At 31.3% G+C, this 13,986-nt stretch overlaps 2 protein-coding genes across 4 annotated transcripts in view; both read right to left on the reverse strand.

Annotated features, from left to right (window-relative positions):
- The window catches only part of LOC102584843 (homeobox protein knotted-1-like LET12), a 4,075-nt gene extending 1,719 nt beyond the window's left edge, over positions 1–2,356 (reverse strand). For both annotated transcript variants that reach the window (XM_006350006.2, XM_006350007.2), the window contains exons 1-3: positions 1,859–2,356; positions 1,079–1,199; positions 486–685 (exon numbers count right to left, since the gene is read on the reverse strand). In XM_006350006.2, the coding sequence (XP_006350068.1) occupies positions 486–685; positions 1,079–1,199; positions 1,859–2,254 (717 nt within the window). In that variant the 5' untranslated portion in view covers positions 2,255–2,356. The remainder of the gene's footprint in view (positions 1–485; positions 686–1,078; positions 1,200–1,858) is intronic.
- Positions 2,357–13,444: 11,088 nt separating this feature from the next.
- The window catches only part of LOC107061101 (uncharacterized), a 917-nt gene continuing 375 nt past the window's right edge, over positions 13,445–13,986 (reverse strand). The window contains exon 2 of one of the 2 annotated variants that reach the window (XM_015309868.1): positions 13,445–13,986. In XM_015309868.1, the coding sequence (XP_015165354.1) occupies positions 13,642–13,986 (345 nt within the window). In that variant the 3' untranslated portion in view covers positions 13,445–13,641. The other variant, XM_015309869.1, reaches the window with a different exon arrangement.

Below are 13,986 nucleotides of genomic sequence, written 5' to 3' on the forward strand. Positions count from 1 at the left end.
AAAAAAAAAAAAAAAAAAAACAGAAAAAGAAGAAGATATAATTCAAGATTTAGAATCAGTAAATTTATAACGAGCGTTATCTTATTAAAATAGTTTTTCTAAAAAGAATTATTTTTAAGAGGCACTAAGATCAGACTTTCGACTTTTTAAAAAAAAAGAATTACGAGTAAGCTTGAACTCCAGCTAATAAAAGCAAGATTTTTCTTTTCAAATCAAAGTTTGATCTAGTTAGTATATCCTTAAGGAAAGCGAAAAATAAGCAATATCTACCTTATGTAAAAAGCAAGAGAACATCAAGCCGAAAGGAACAAGGTCTTATAGTACAATCATTATGTCGTCTTTGATTTTCAATTGAATACTACTTTTTAATTGACACAACCACAAGATGTTTAACTACACATAAATCTATAATCGAAAGTACTGAATTCAACTGAACATATATACAAAACCCGTCCTAAATCCACAAAGACATAGTAAATTGTTACCTGTTTGAACTCTTGTTTCAATTCTTGCCTCACACGTTCCATTAAGAATCTTTCATTTTCAGTAGGTACAAGAGGACCAAAACCATTACTATCTTGTCCATCTAAAATTCCATTATAATGACAATATGTCTCATTTTCTACTTGATTATCTTCATCATCATCTGACATGGTTGCACCTGTACCTTCTCCTGATGCTACCCCTACAATTATCACGGGTCGAGAATTTAAACTAGATGAGTTCAATCTGTAAGTATTAGTAGTCTTGAACTCGATGTAATTATGAAATTACGAGTTCATAATTTGATACATCACCAATTATATATGTTTCAGTACTAAATAAGTTGGGGTCGGCTATATGGATCATTACTGATCATGAATATGGGGCGGATCCATAGGAGCCCAAAATCTTTTTGTCTAGATTTTGTATATGTATTAAGAAATATACAAAAATGTTTAGAAATATTTGACTATGAATACATAAACCTCATATTCTTCGAAACTATAGGATTTAAATGTATTAGTATGTCTATCGATATTTTGTAGTGAAAATACTAAATTCAGTTGAACCGATAAAAGATGATTATATTAATTACCTGTTAAATTTTGTAGAGATTGATCAAGATCCCAACAAGCCATGACAGCTTCCATTGCATGGACACGAACATGCTGTTGCAGTTGTTCTTTAAAAGAAGAGAGCAATAGAACATAATGTGCCTACATCATAATTATTAACAAAAAGAGTTTTAAGTTATATACATCGATCGAAATGACAAAAAATCTTATAATGAACCCTCTTATTCCTTTGTTGAGGTTTGAAACAACCACAAAAATATCGAAACTTCAATATAGTGACGTATGTTGAAGGTCAGTCAGTTGAACATTATTCGAAAAATAGTACTTTTAGTACATACAAATATATATATCAAGAGCTTAAGTTATAGCCATTAAACCCTTTCTTGAAAATCGAGAAAATACTCAAAGTTAATTTCAAATACTAGATAGGATTCACCATCCGCTAGACATAAGACATAACTTAATAATAGTATAAATAATGGACATGATCTATTTATGACTTCTTTCATGAAAGGACTTTTCACACGGGGACACTTGTTTGATCCTTGCCGACAAAAACAAGCTAGGAAGTCTCTTTCGCAATTTTTACACCAAAATCATCCTAAATTGTGAGATTTAATCTTAAAAACAAGACAGATTATCTATTACAACAATCAAAATAATCTGATAGTTTAAAATACCTTATAAAACAACCGATGTATAATTAACCCTTAAAATCTATACTATATATTAAATCTTAAACATCATAAAAAAGTTCATGAATTTGTCATAAATCAAGTTCTTAAAAATAGTAAAATTACCATAAATTGATCAAGTTCCTTATCATCAAGAGACCGTTGACTTTGACCAACAACATAATACTTTGCCACCAAATTTTGTGACTCCGTCAACTGCTCGTCGATCCTCGGTAACTGGTCCACCGGAGTCGCGATTCTCAGGCAAGCCACGTGTGCAGAAAGAAGCTGTTCCGATAAATGATGGTTCAAAATATCCGCTTTATATTTCTCACTCTGATCCCAAACGTTACTATTATTATTGTTGTTGTTGTTGTGCTCGTTGTTATTGACATCGTCCCTATATTGTTGACTTAGCTTTACGTTGAAATTCATCGACTGATCCGAAACGTCGTCATCGACGTTTTGTTGTTGGTGTTGTTGTAGAGCTAATTCTTGAGAAAAATGATCATGAAACTCCATGATTGTTGTTATTATTGGAGCTTTTGTTCACAAGTTATATTGTGCGGTCATTTCGTAGAATAGAGAAAGAAAATGAGATGATAAAGAAACAACTTTTAATTTAATAGTATAGTCGTGTATATATATTAAAAAAATAAAATGGTCGTGTATACATATTTAAAAAAAATGGAGTTCAAGTTAAGAAATTTCTTACACCAATGATATGAAGAGGTCTAGTAGCTTATATAAATTTGTGTAAAAAAAAAATTCCCTCTTACACAATTATATAACTAGGTAATTTACCCAATGAATATTTACAAGTAAGTTTCCTAAGCAGGACCAACAGTGTGGCAGATGAAATTGTTCCTCCTTTAATTAGAGGTCTTAAATTTGAGCTGCATATAAAAAAATTCTTAGTAGAAAATATTTTTCCCTTAAAGTCCCAAAGCGACGCAACTCGGTCTAATGCGGATGTCCAATCGACAAAGGCATGACATAGTACTAAATTGAAAAAGAACGGCTATTTTTTTTTTATAAGTTCGTTTCAAAAGAATGATACTATTTCTTTACTATTAATTAATTCGTCCATTTAGAAAATAACGACATTTTTTAATTTGAATACAATTTAGCTTGAACTGCTCCGATGTTTTACCTTAATGACAAGCTTTTATAGCCACACAAATACGATAATTATAAAAATCCGATTATAAATAGGAAATGCAATCAAATTTCACCAAGCATTGATAATTGATCAAATCTTGATCTCTTAGCTACCAGCTGGTGTTTAAAATATTCATTGATGAATAAAATAATTAACTAATTGAGCTAAAGTCTCATTTGGCAACTCTTCTCAACTAACATTATCTACCTAATTAATAAACAATCAAGAATATGTGGATTTTCCGGTTAATTAAAGTTCCAAAATCCAAAAATATCAGTGAAAAATAAATAAATAATTGATCTCTAGGTTTTGTATATACTATTTTTGTTAATGGTGTAGATATAGAATAGCTTTTAATACTCCATTCGTCCTAACTTAACTTATGTGGCACAATTGGAATATCGAGAGTTAATCACATTTTTTTTCTTAGACTGAATTTTTTTATGTCTTTCAAAAACTTTTACGTGGTTTTCATATATATAAATTTTATTTTAAAAAATTTAAACTTCTAGGTTCGATTTTACTGTCAGAGTTTATGAATCTTGATATAAAAATTGTGCCTTATAAATTGATACGGAGGAAGTAATGCTTTTTTTTAAAAATATTTCTGTTTGTTACAACTTACAAACCAATACCTTTTCTTTTCTTATTTTGATTTGATGCTATTTCATTTAATTAGTGAAAATGAATGTCGTAGGCAACTTTGACAGATCATGTTGATAATAATAATGACAAACATATAATTTTAAAGATTAATTAAGTTAATGAGGATTAGGACCACAAAGTCATTAGTTAATCAGAAATGGGAGTGACAGCTTGTCTTATTGTTCTTTAGAGAGTTAAACGTTTCTAATTGTGATTTGTTGAAGCATTATAATGCTTAATTATTCTAATCTATGAATAGTGATGAATTTATTTTATCTAGTTGAAATGTTTAATTAGTAGCAGCATCTCAAATATTAGGGCTAAATACGCATATAATCGATTTTAGGGGTCCCACTTAAGTCATAGCTGTAAAGTATAATTCCTTTAAGAAAAATTTAGCCACTTTAAAATTATTGTTTATGCAAGCAAACTTAAAAGACAAAACATGTTTGAAATTGAAATTGAAATATTTGTGCTTTTGAAGTTCATGCATTTATAAGTAATACCACATTTGATAACTGATTAGGAGGTAATAAACTTATTCATGTATAAAAGTAATATAGCGTTTGATTTTCAGTTTTAAAACTCGCATGAGGAAATCTATGTGTTATTATATGCAACATAGAAGGCTGAAGGTGGAACTAATAGATTCCCTCGTAACTATCACTACAAGAAAAACAGTCTCTAAGGAAGGGAAATCTAGTCCCTGAAAGTGCAAATCTGGTCCCAAATGCGCAATAGAGACCAGAAAAATCTGGTCGTCACCCGTCCTAGAAATTGCCGTCGCCATTGGTCTATAAGGACGAGTTGAAAAAACTAGTCCCTGAATGGTTTTTGAGACGAGAAAAATTTCTGGTCGTGAAATCCTTTTAGAGACTAGATATCTAGTCTCAAATAGGCCATTTATATGTATGTATTAAGGTCGTTATACCTCTTTTGCGACCTTCCGCAACCTGGTCCTAATAAATCATTAGAGACGAGTGTGACCTCGTCCTCAAATAGCATTAGAGATCATTAACTATCTTCTCTTAGAATAGCTCTAGCGACCATAAAAAACTGGCCCTAGAAGTTTTAAAGACGAACAATAACCTAGTCCTAAAATAGCTTTGAAGAAGAACATCATTTCTAGTCCTAGATTATTCATTATAGACGAGCAACAATTTTGTTCGTAGATTGACCTTTAAAGACAATCAATAATATTGTTCTCTGATTGACCACCACTGATCATACAAATATTGATATCACAAGAATCTATACTCATCAGCAAATATCAAATTAATTACCACTAAAAATCTGGATAAAAAAAGAAGGATGATATAGAGAGGAGGCAGGACGATAGAAATAAAGACTACGATTGATTACCATAAATTTGTTAACATCCCATGGTGTTAGTTTAAATATTTGCTTAATTAACAAAACGTAGATAACATTCAAGGTTTTGCATAACATTCACAGAAAACTAATATTAATGAGTTAGTGTATCTTCAAAACTGGTATCTTCAGTGAAGGATGAACAAAAGTTGGGCAGAAAACGTAATGCTAAGTCTTTGTCAAGTGATATCCCGAAACATCTAAAAAAGCTGCAAGAAATAACAAAAAACTATTAGAAAAACTTCCAAATACATTAATCAAGAATCCAACATTTACTTTGACGAACAATAACTACATAACATTAAGTAAAACAACATTGCAACAATGATAAAATAGAAAATGGGCACGTTCTTGATGAACAACTGGGCAGAAAATGGTAAAGCAGAGATGTTGACAGCAGTATATGCAGAAATTTTTAAAACAAAGTTTGTGTCGTTATGCAGCTGTGCAAAAAATAAAAAACAGAGCCTAACCTAATTACGAAAGTTCTGTAGTTATGTTCTTAATGTTTCACCCACAATAATTTTTCATATTCAAATTCCAATCCACAAAGGATAGGTATCAGATCCTACAAGTCGGGCCTTACACATTGTAGGACAATCCTATGGTGCTCAAACTATGGGAGGTCGATTTTTCTTTCTAGTATGATGTGTTGAGTATCATTCCTCTATGTGTTAAGTTTCCTGAACTCCCAATTGAATAGTGGTCTGCTGAAGCACTTAGTGAGTGCTGATACAAATATATATGATGCATTTATAATTGAAGTCGATTAAGAAGTTGGTAAGGCCTCATAATAAAACAATAAAACAGAGGAAGCTGGCAGAAAACAATGCGATTGCATTGATCTTGAAAACGCAAGTTGTCGTCCAATTAAATCACTTTGTATTTGTTTCAATTCCAAGTTGACTTTTATACCTTTTCTCCCATTTTCTAACCATTATTATTACATATTCAAGAGCCAGCTCTAGGGGTTGTCCTGTCTATAAGAGCACAAATGTGTGGGTCAGAAACTAATCACAGGTTTGAACCTTGCAGCAGATAAGAACGAAAGGTAGAGGAACAAACTCATTATCATTTATCCACCGAATTTTGAACTGTAATTCGCTAGCTTGAGGATTTCTAGATATAAAAGAACCCATTGGGATAGGTGGAACGGGGAACATAAGATGAAACTGTTAGAATATCACCAGTAAATGTACTACCAAAGACTGTTCCAGACTTGTCCTTTCTGATATTAGCATGTGGTGAATGGAGCAAAAGAATTATTCTAAATTTTAGAACATGTGGCTGGAAGTTGAAAAATTTATTGATGTAATTGACAAATGCTGGAATCTTCCAAATTAAATAACAGACGAAACATTAGAATAGCTAAGAAGTTGAGACTTCAAAAGAATGATAATTAAGGAACAGAATGTCAAGGTATTTGAGATATTGGAAGAAAAGAAACTACAATCCTCATAAAATGATGAATCCACATGAGATGCAATCACATTTTTTATGCAGGACACGCAAGGAAGCACTAAGTGAAAATAGCTCACATTCTTTATGCAGATGATACAGTTGTTGCAGCAGTGCAGAAAACACTAAAACAGGGAAGCTGGCAGCAATGTTGCAGCAATGCAGAATTTTTTTTAAAAAAGTTTGTGTCGTTATACAGCTGTACAGAAAATACAAAACAGATCCCAGCATAAAGTAAAATAGAAAAATACAAATTTCATTAGTCTAAAGAAGACACATATCGCTAAAATTATTGAACTATAGACTACACCTCAAGCTGTCTTGAGGACTATAGTACATCAAGAATCATAGCCTTTTGAAGGTGATGAGAAAAAATCGTTACATAAAGTAAGATCAACGCATGCACTTAAAGGATAATAACATTAAACAAGAAGGTGTTTCGAGGGGTCAGTATGAATACAGACACAAAAATTACACAGATTAAACATGATTTTGTAATAAGATTAGATGTAGTGAGACAGTCAAAAAAGGCTCATAGATGTGGTTGTTTGAGACAAAAGTTCGTTGTGTAATTAGTGACTTGTTGGAGGCTTAACTCTTATGATACTCTTTCTAGAAGATGGTCATGAGATTAGGTGCTCTTTAGGTGTATTGTTTTTGTGTTGTTAATGGTAATATTTACATTTGTTTTAAAAGAAAATTGGATTCTTAGCTAGAGATGTATTCGAGATGGCAATTTCTTACTTGAGATATTTGGCTTCTAAACTGAAAGAAAAAAAAATGATGATCTCAAAGATCCAGATTTTTGCTTTAGACCCTTTCCTATAGCAGTTGGACGCACTAAACGTAATATAACAGTCTATCAAAAGAATTAAAAACATAACAGATTTGTAAAATATACATGTTTGAATAACTCTTACTTGTTTCAACTTCTTGGGTGCATTTCTCAACCACAAAGTTCTTATAATTGTTTGCATTCCTTGACTAGTGAAGATGGTAGACTTTTTAGGTCCTTGTCCTCTCTCCTTCTCTATAAAACCTGGAAAAATACAGTCATTTGTTTGATATTAAAAGTGAAGTAATTCTGAAAATTAAAAGGAAGAAACAGAAGCAGTTTCAGAAACAAGTGATAGCTGCGAGTTGGGGGGGAATGATCTACCATACTTGGAGACCCCGAAACTGAAAATTTCTCAAAGGAGTGCATATACAAACAACTGAAATACACACACAAATTAAGATGGAGATTTTACATAGAATAGACATACTTAGTTCATCAAAGAGAGCTAACAGATGTAGTGTTTTTTTGCAAAGGCTGAAACTGTAACAGAGAGGAAGGAATTTGAGAGAGTCGAGAAGTTATCAATACAAGCAGAATCTTTCTTTCTTCAGAGAAGCAAGAAAACATGGATTAGGGAGAAATTACATGTTGGATGCTATAGAGAAGGGAACCGACTTACGATTGAGGAATAACTACAGAAGGACTAGAGATGTCAACAACTTCTTACTGTTTCTGCATCACAAGTTCAGTCATTTGTTCGAGATTACTAGTAAACAATAGGTTCAATCACTAGCTAAAAATCACTCACAAATTAAAAATCAGTCATTTTTTAGATTAAAAATCAATAGGTTCAGTCATTTTTCGTTGGAAATGATTGACATTCCACACCTCCTCCTCAAAGATAAAATATAGAAAGCAGGAAAAGATTTTTACTAAATAGTTGATTTACTTGAATCTTAAAACAATACTAAAGAAAGAACTAAGAAAATTACAAATCACAATTTCCTATCAGAACTATATGTTTCAACCTAGAGGAGCAATCAGAAAAGAGAATGTTATCCTATATTCATTGCTACAAGCTACAAAGTTTCCTATACTTTTTAGAACACAATCGCTAGAACCACACATGGAGTTAGCCCCACGAAATTCATACGCAAAACTTTCTGGAACACAAAAGTACCTCATATGTAGTTATAAGCCACTGTAAATTCATATAGAATTAAATTCTAATGCTAAATAAATCAATTTTGTTCTTTTCAGGTTCATCATGATGCTTCCTCTTTAAATTTGACGAAGCGGCAAATATCATATGCCCATATTTCTCTTCCTTAATAAGTTATATAGAAAAGGTATGGACCTTATAGATATAATACATCTGTTTGCGAGTCTCTTCTCCCCTTCTTAACATAAGCATTACAATTATGTAAGTATATCTTACTTTAAAAGTTACATGGGTCTAGTTCTTATTTCGCTCGCAAAATAGCAACATGTAACATGAACATGACCCAATTTCTATTTACAGTAGCTCATGATGCAAATTAGTAACAACAACATGCCAGAAATACAATAATCACACACTTAGATTCATTGAAATATTCTTGACAACATTATCCACTCATCCAAACAACTATTTGAACCTAAAATTAGTGTTTCCCCAAGAAAAGAGAGATAAACAAACTTAAAGGAGAGAAAGATGTAATCAAGAGTGTAGCAACTTGAAACATACAACTCAATTCGTCAGATGTAGTCTATAACCTTCGAAATAACAACAAGAAGCTCACATGTGCAGCCACGGAGAACTAAACTTGGCAAATCAGGATGTTGTCAAATTGCAAACTTATACAGAACCTTGAATTAGCTAAAAAAAATTAGATTTTATAAATAAAATGGAACCATGAATTACCACGTAAAGAGTGCATATGAACCAAAAAAGTCATGTTAAAAACCAATCACGAGATACTAAGTTATAACGAGCAGCAAAGAAACAGAACTTAGACAAGTACTAAAGAGAGATTCGAACAATAGTTTAACAAGTATACGTCTGAGTTAGGATCAAAATCGCAAGAAAAGGTTGAACTAGGAAATTTTCAGGTTATTCTGGAGCAATAAGGACGAAGCTGAATCAACTTGAGCAGAGAAGTGAACAAACAACTATGCATTTAATTAAACTAGCGAATGAAATAAGAAAAAAAATCAAAACATTATTGACGAAAGTTCTTGACAAAAACACAAATCTAAACTAATGATAATAGAACTAGGCTAAACCACATGAATCCTTATACTCACCAGAAAACAACAAACAAACTCGAACAAGAAAGCAAATTACAACAAGGTGTAATCAGCATATACTTAAGAAATCTAATAGAAACACAATATAAAATAGAAGAGACAATCAGAAAATTACATGTAACACAGAAAATTAGTATATGTTCTTAGCGAAATAATTAGACTTTTCAAATAGAATATGCACTCTATACAAAATATGAATCTTTAGGCACATACAACAGTTAACAAAATCGAGTCACTGCTATTAGAAACTCAACCCAATAATCTTTCACTGATTGTACATAAGAAAATAGATCAGAGTAAGAAACTTTTAACATACCTAATGTTAGAAAATACTCAAATAGGAAGAACCAGAAGCAGAATAACTTAAATAAAACAATAAAATATCCATGTACACTTTATGCAATTTGAAACAATAGAAACTTGATTAGAAGAAGAAGCAAACCTATACGATATGTTTCACAGAGCAGCTGATCGCATGAACTATACGACGAAGAAGAAAGAGTTGCGATGGAAAAAACTTTGATGTTAAGATTGGCCATCGGACGTTGTAGTTGAGCGAAGAACAACGATCGATTGTTGATTAAGAAATCGACTAGCTATAGGGAAGTTGCGACCAGCAGACGAAGAGTTTTTTTTTGCTTTTTACGTTTTACAATTAGGTTTTAGAAAACAGAGGAGGGTTTTTCCTTTTTGGCTAAATAAACTAGCGCCTAAATTTTGGTGAAAAAAACAAAAAAAAAATCAATACTTTAGTATTTAATTTTGGCTAAAAGTCGCACCCTAAGTTTTTTTATTAGAATTTGGGACCAGTTAATGTGTTATTTAGGGACCGGATTAAGTATCTTCACAATAGAATATACAAATAAGGACCGGAATATAATCTCGTCCCAATACATACATCTTTAGAGACGGGATTAGCAACTCGTCCCTAAATGTTGGTCTTAAATAAGAGTTTTTCTTGTAGTGTATTTTCTACATTACTAATATTTATATAACTCTAACTAGCTAACAAACGACCCGTTAGTACATAGACTTAAAAAATCTTATTATAGGACTTGCATAGAACCCAAAAATATGACAACAAATGAGAATATGGTAGACCTTACTTGGTTCTACTCTTTTCATGAAATCCTTGAATAACAAAAGCTTATAGTAAATAGAATTATTTTATTTGATATGAAAAAGATACACAATAATTATTGAGGGTTCTTATAGTTGATCTCAATTAGTTAATGCCACATTCCAACCAAAATGAATGGGGAAATTGTTTAAAAATTAAAACTATAATCATTTTCTATAAAAAAAAAATAAAGAAAACATAAACAAATGGAAGTATTATGTTTACTTACGTTCTGTGTTTACATCAAAATCACTCTTACTTTTAAATCATTATTAATATTAATACTTGGCAGGTACATTTTTACCATAGAGGCATACTAAAATACTAAAACATATATTATGTTGCTCTATTTTAAGTCCAATCTCAATAACCACAGTTGGAAATAGATAGTAATTGCTTCTATCGTATAAGGGTTTTTTTTTTTTTCAATTACACTCCTTCAATTCTTTCAAATTCATTGAACCCTTTTCCACGTTCAAGAATCCCCCTTCTTCCACTCAGGCCCGAAGAGTAACGGACCAATTTAGTCACTTTTGAATGTTCCAATTGAACACTATCCACTTTTTATTATTCTCAAAGGATAAGATTATTCTCTTTACCAAACATATGCTTATCCAAAGTCCTAATTTGCCACTTTTTTTTAAATTCTTTTTAACCATAAGAGTCAAGCTAAAGGCCAACTTTGCCACCCCTTTTTGAAAAATGATGTTTTAACGTTGAGAGTCGAATTAAAGTCCTAATTTGCCACTTTTTTTTATATTCATCCCATATCCGAAATTCACTCAGCCAACTATTCAAATTCATGTCATGTAAACATATGGTAAAATAAGAAATTTATATAAGGAGATTTAGAAGAAAAAAACACTAAAATGATATTACCTGTGAGATTTGAACTTATGACTTAAAAGTAAATTAATTAATTCTCTTTTTCCGTTCCACTAAAATCATCTTTTTATGTCTAGAGAGTACAACAATTTATGTATAATTAAAAAAAAAACTCATTTTTGCCTTTATTTAAATAAATAATTTTTTCAACAAAAAGAGATTCAATAAGCATGTCCTAATAAATTATTGTGTAGTTGGTACCTAAGTGTGCAAAGGGCCAAATATATCCTGTACTATTACAAATAGTTTACATATATCCCTCGTTATACTTTCGGGCTAAATATATCCTTACCGTTATACTTTGGGCCAAATATACCCCTCATCAGTTAAATATTTGAATATCAATCTTAAAATAGACAAGTGAAGGGTTGGGATTAATTTGAAGTACCCATATCCTTTTTTGTCCAAACAACCACCCAAAATAAATCATAACCCAACCCAAATGAAGCTTCTAATATCAACATACAACAATGGAGTAATCAATTTTGACCGCTTCAATAATAACCGTATTCATCTAAGTTGATGATTCTCAATATCCGAACACACACAGTCACTTCAAAATCTCAACAACTTGAAATTTTGACGAGTCAACAGTGAAAAAATATTGAATAACTTAGAAAATTTTTTAAACTCATCGTTAAATTTAAAGAACCCAAAAGGCTAAAACTGAATTTAGCTCAATAATATCCGCCAAGAGAAAATCTCAGCTAAAAAAAATACTAACCCAAAATTTTTTCAATATACCATTGATTTACAGAAACTTCCATTCACAAATTTTAGAAGTAATTTGGCCATAAATATGAATGTCGATTCGAAGACCCAACAATTTTGTTTTCTACTTCTCCACCGAATGTGCCTTATAATTTTAGTGGGTGAATCGAAACCAATGAAATTTCAAGCACCATATCAGTTGAACTTTCAAAAATTTTAGAATTAAATCGAGACAATGAACTCAATAAGAATAACATACAGTGAACTATTTTTAAAAAGTTTGGAATTTTTTTCAACGTTTTGTATTTTTGATTGGCAAAACAAATGAAAACAGTAATTATAAAAACCAAATTCATGTACTGCGTGAAGCTAATCAATTACTAATATTTTTGACAAACAGTTGGTTGTGCTTTTGTTTGCTAAAAAGTGTTTAAGTGGGTTATTTTGGGTGTTGATTTGGACAAAAGGATATGGGTACTTTAAATTAATCTTAACCCTCTATTTGTCTATTTTAAGATTGAGATTCAAATATTTAACGGATGAGGGTATATTTGGCCCAAAATATAACGATAAAGATATATTTGAACAGAAAGTATAACAAGAGGTATATGTAAACTATTTACAATAGTACAAAGGTATATTTGACCCTTTTCCCTTTTTTCTATGACACATGCAAAATCTTTTCATTATCGAAAAAGAAATAAAGTTCATAACATAAAAAAAACACTTTTTACTAACAATTTTTTATTCCAAAAGTTGTAACAAATAACCCAAAATCTCTGACAAAAGATAGAGAAATCTGCTCACTCGATACTCCTAATAATAAGCAACCAACATGACAACATTTCCTTTTTTTTTATTCGTCACTACTCACCACATTATTCGTAGGAAGTTAATTTTGGCATATACTATAATTTATATAGTAAGTACATAAGAAAAGTGAACAAACACAATAAAATAAGAGAACGACACATTCATGAATATACCCAATAAAAAATTTAAAAAAAGGTATAATGCGTGACATACACTGTGCTACTCAACTCCCAATACAATTTTTATTTTCTAATTAAATTCGAATCATGCATTACATATTTTTCATATTAAAAAATTAGGCGATATGAACAGAAGCAACCATCATAAAAGTACAAATACATTGTACAGATTTCACGAAGATATTGGATTCCAGTAATATTAAGCATTTAATTTTTCCATATATAAACAAGTTTACGAGAATAATTCAATATAAAAAGCAATTTCAATAAGAAATAATTCTACTGAAAATTGACAGTGAGTAGCAAAAAAAAATAAAAAATATCGATTCAAAGCTATTTTCTCCAAAATTTAAGATTTCTTCCTTGCTGTCAAATACACATTAAACAAACAAATCTCCATAAAATCAAACAACAACTAATTCTTTTTTTTCGTCGTTTAATAAAGTATAAAAAAACAGCAATTATTATTCCCTTAATTAGAAAAAAAAAATTAAATTATTAAACCTTACTGAAAGCGAGATCTTCAACGTCTTCATTAACCGGAAGCAAATTCCTCTTACTGATATCGGCAACCGCCACAGAAGGTGAAGAACACGGCGATGAATGACCGGACGCCGCCGCTGACGCCGCAGCAACCAACGATAAACATCCTTCACTCCACGACCGGCGAATCGGATACGAAACAGTCATATATCTCGACGAATGAGAACAGTTCCCTCTCGATTTATGCAATGCACAGCCACAATTCCGGTGGTATGGCCTTTTTGAAATTTCTAGATCGTGACCGGAGATAGATCCTTCAAATACTCCCCGGAAAATTGCATCGCCGGCAGCTCCGGTAGC

The sequence above is a fragment of the Solanum tuberosum genome, unplaced genomic scaffold, assembly GCF_000226075.1.
Source record: "Solanum tuberosum cultivar DM 1-3 516 R44 unplaced genomic scaffold, SolTub_3.0 scf00116, whole genome shotgun sequence".
NCBI classification, from domain to species: Eukaryota; Viridiplantae; Streptophyta; class Magnoliopsida; order Solanales; family Solanaceae; genus Solanum; species Solanum tuberosum.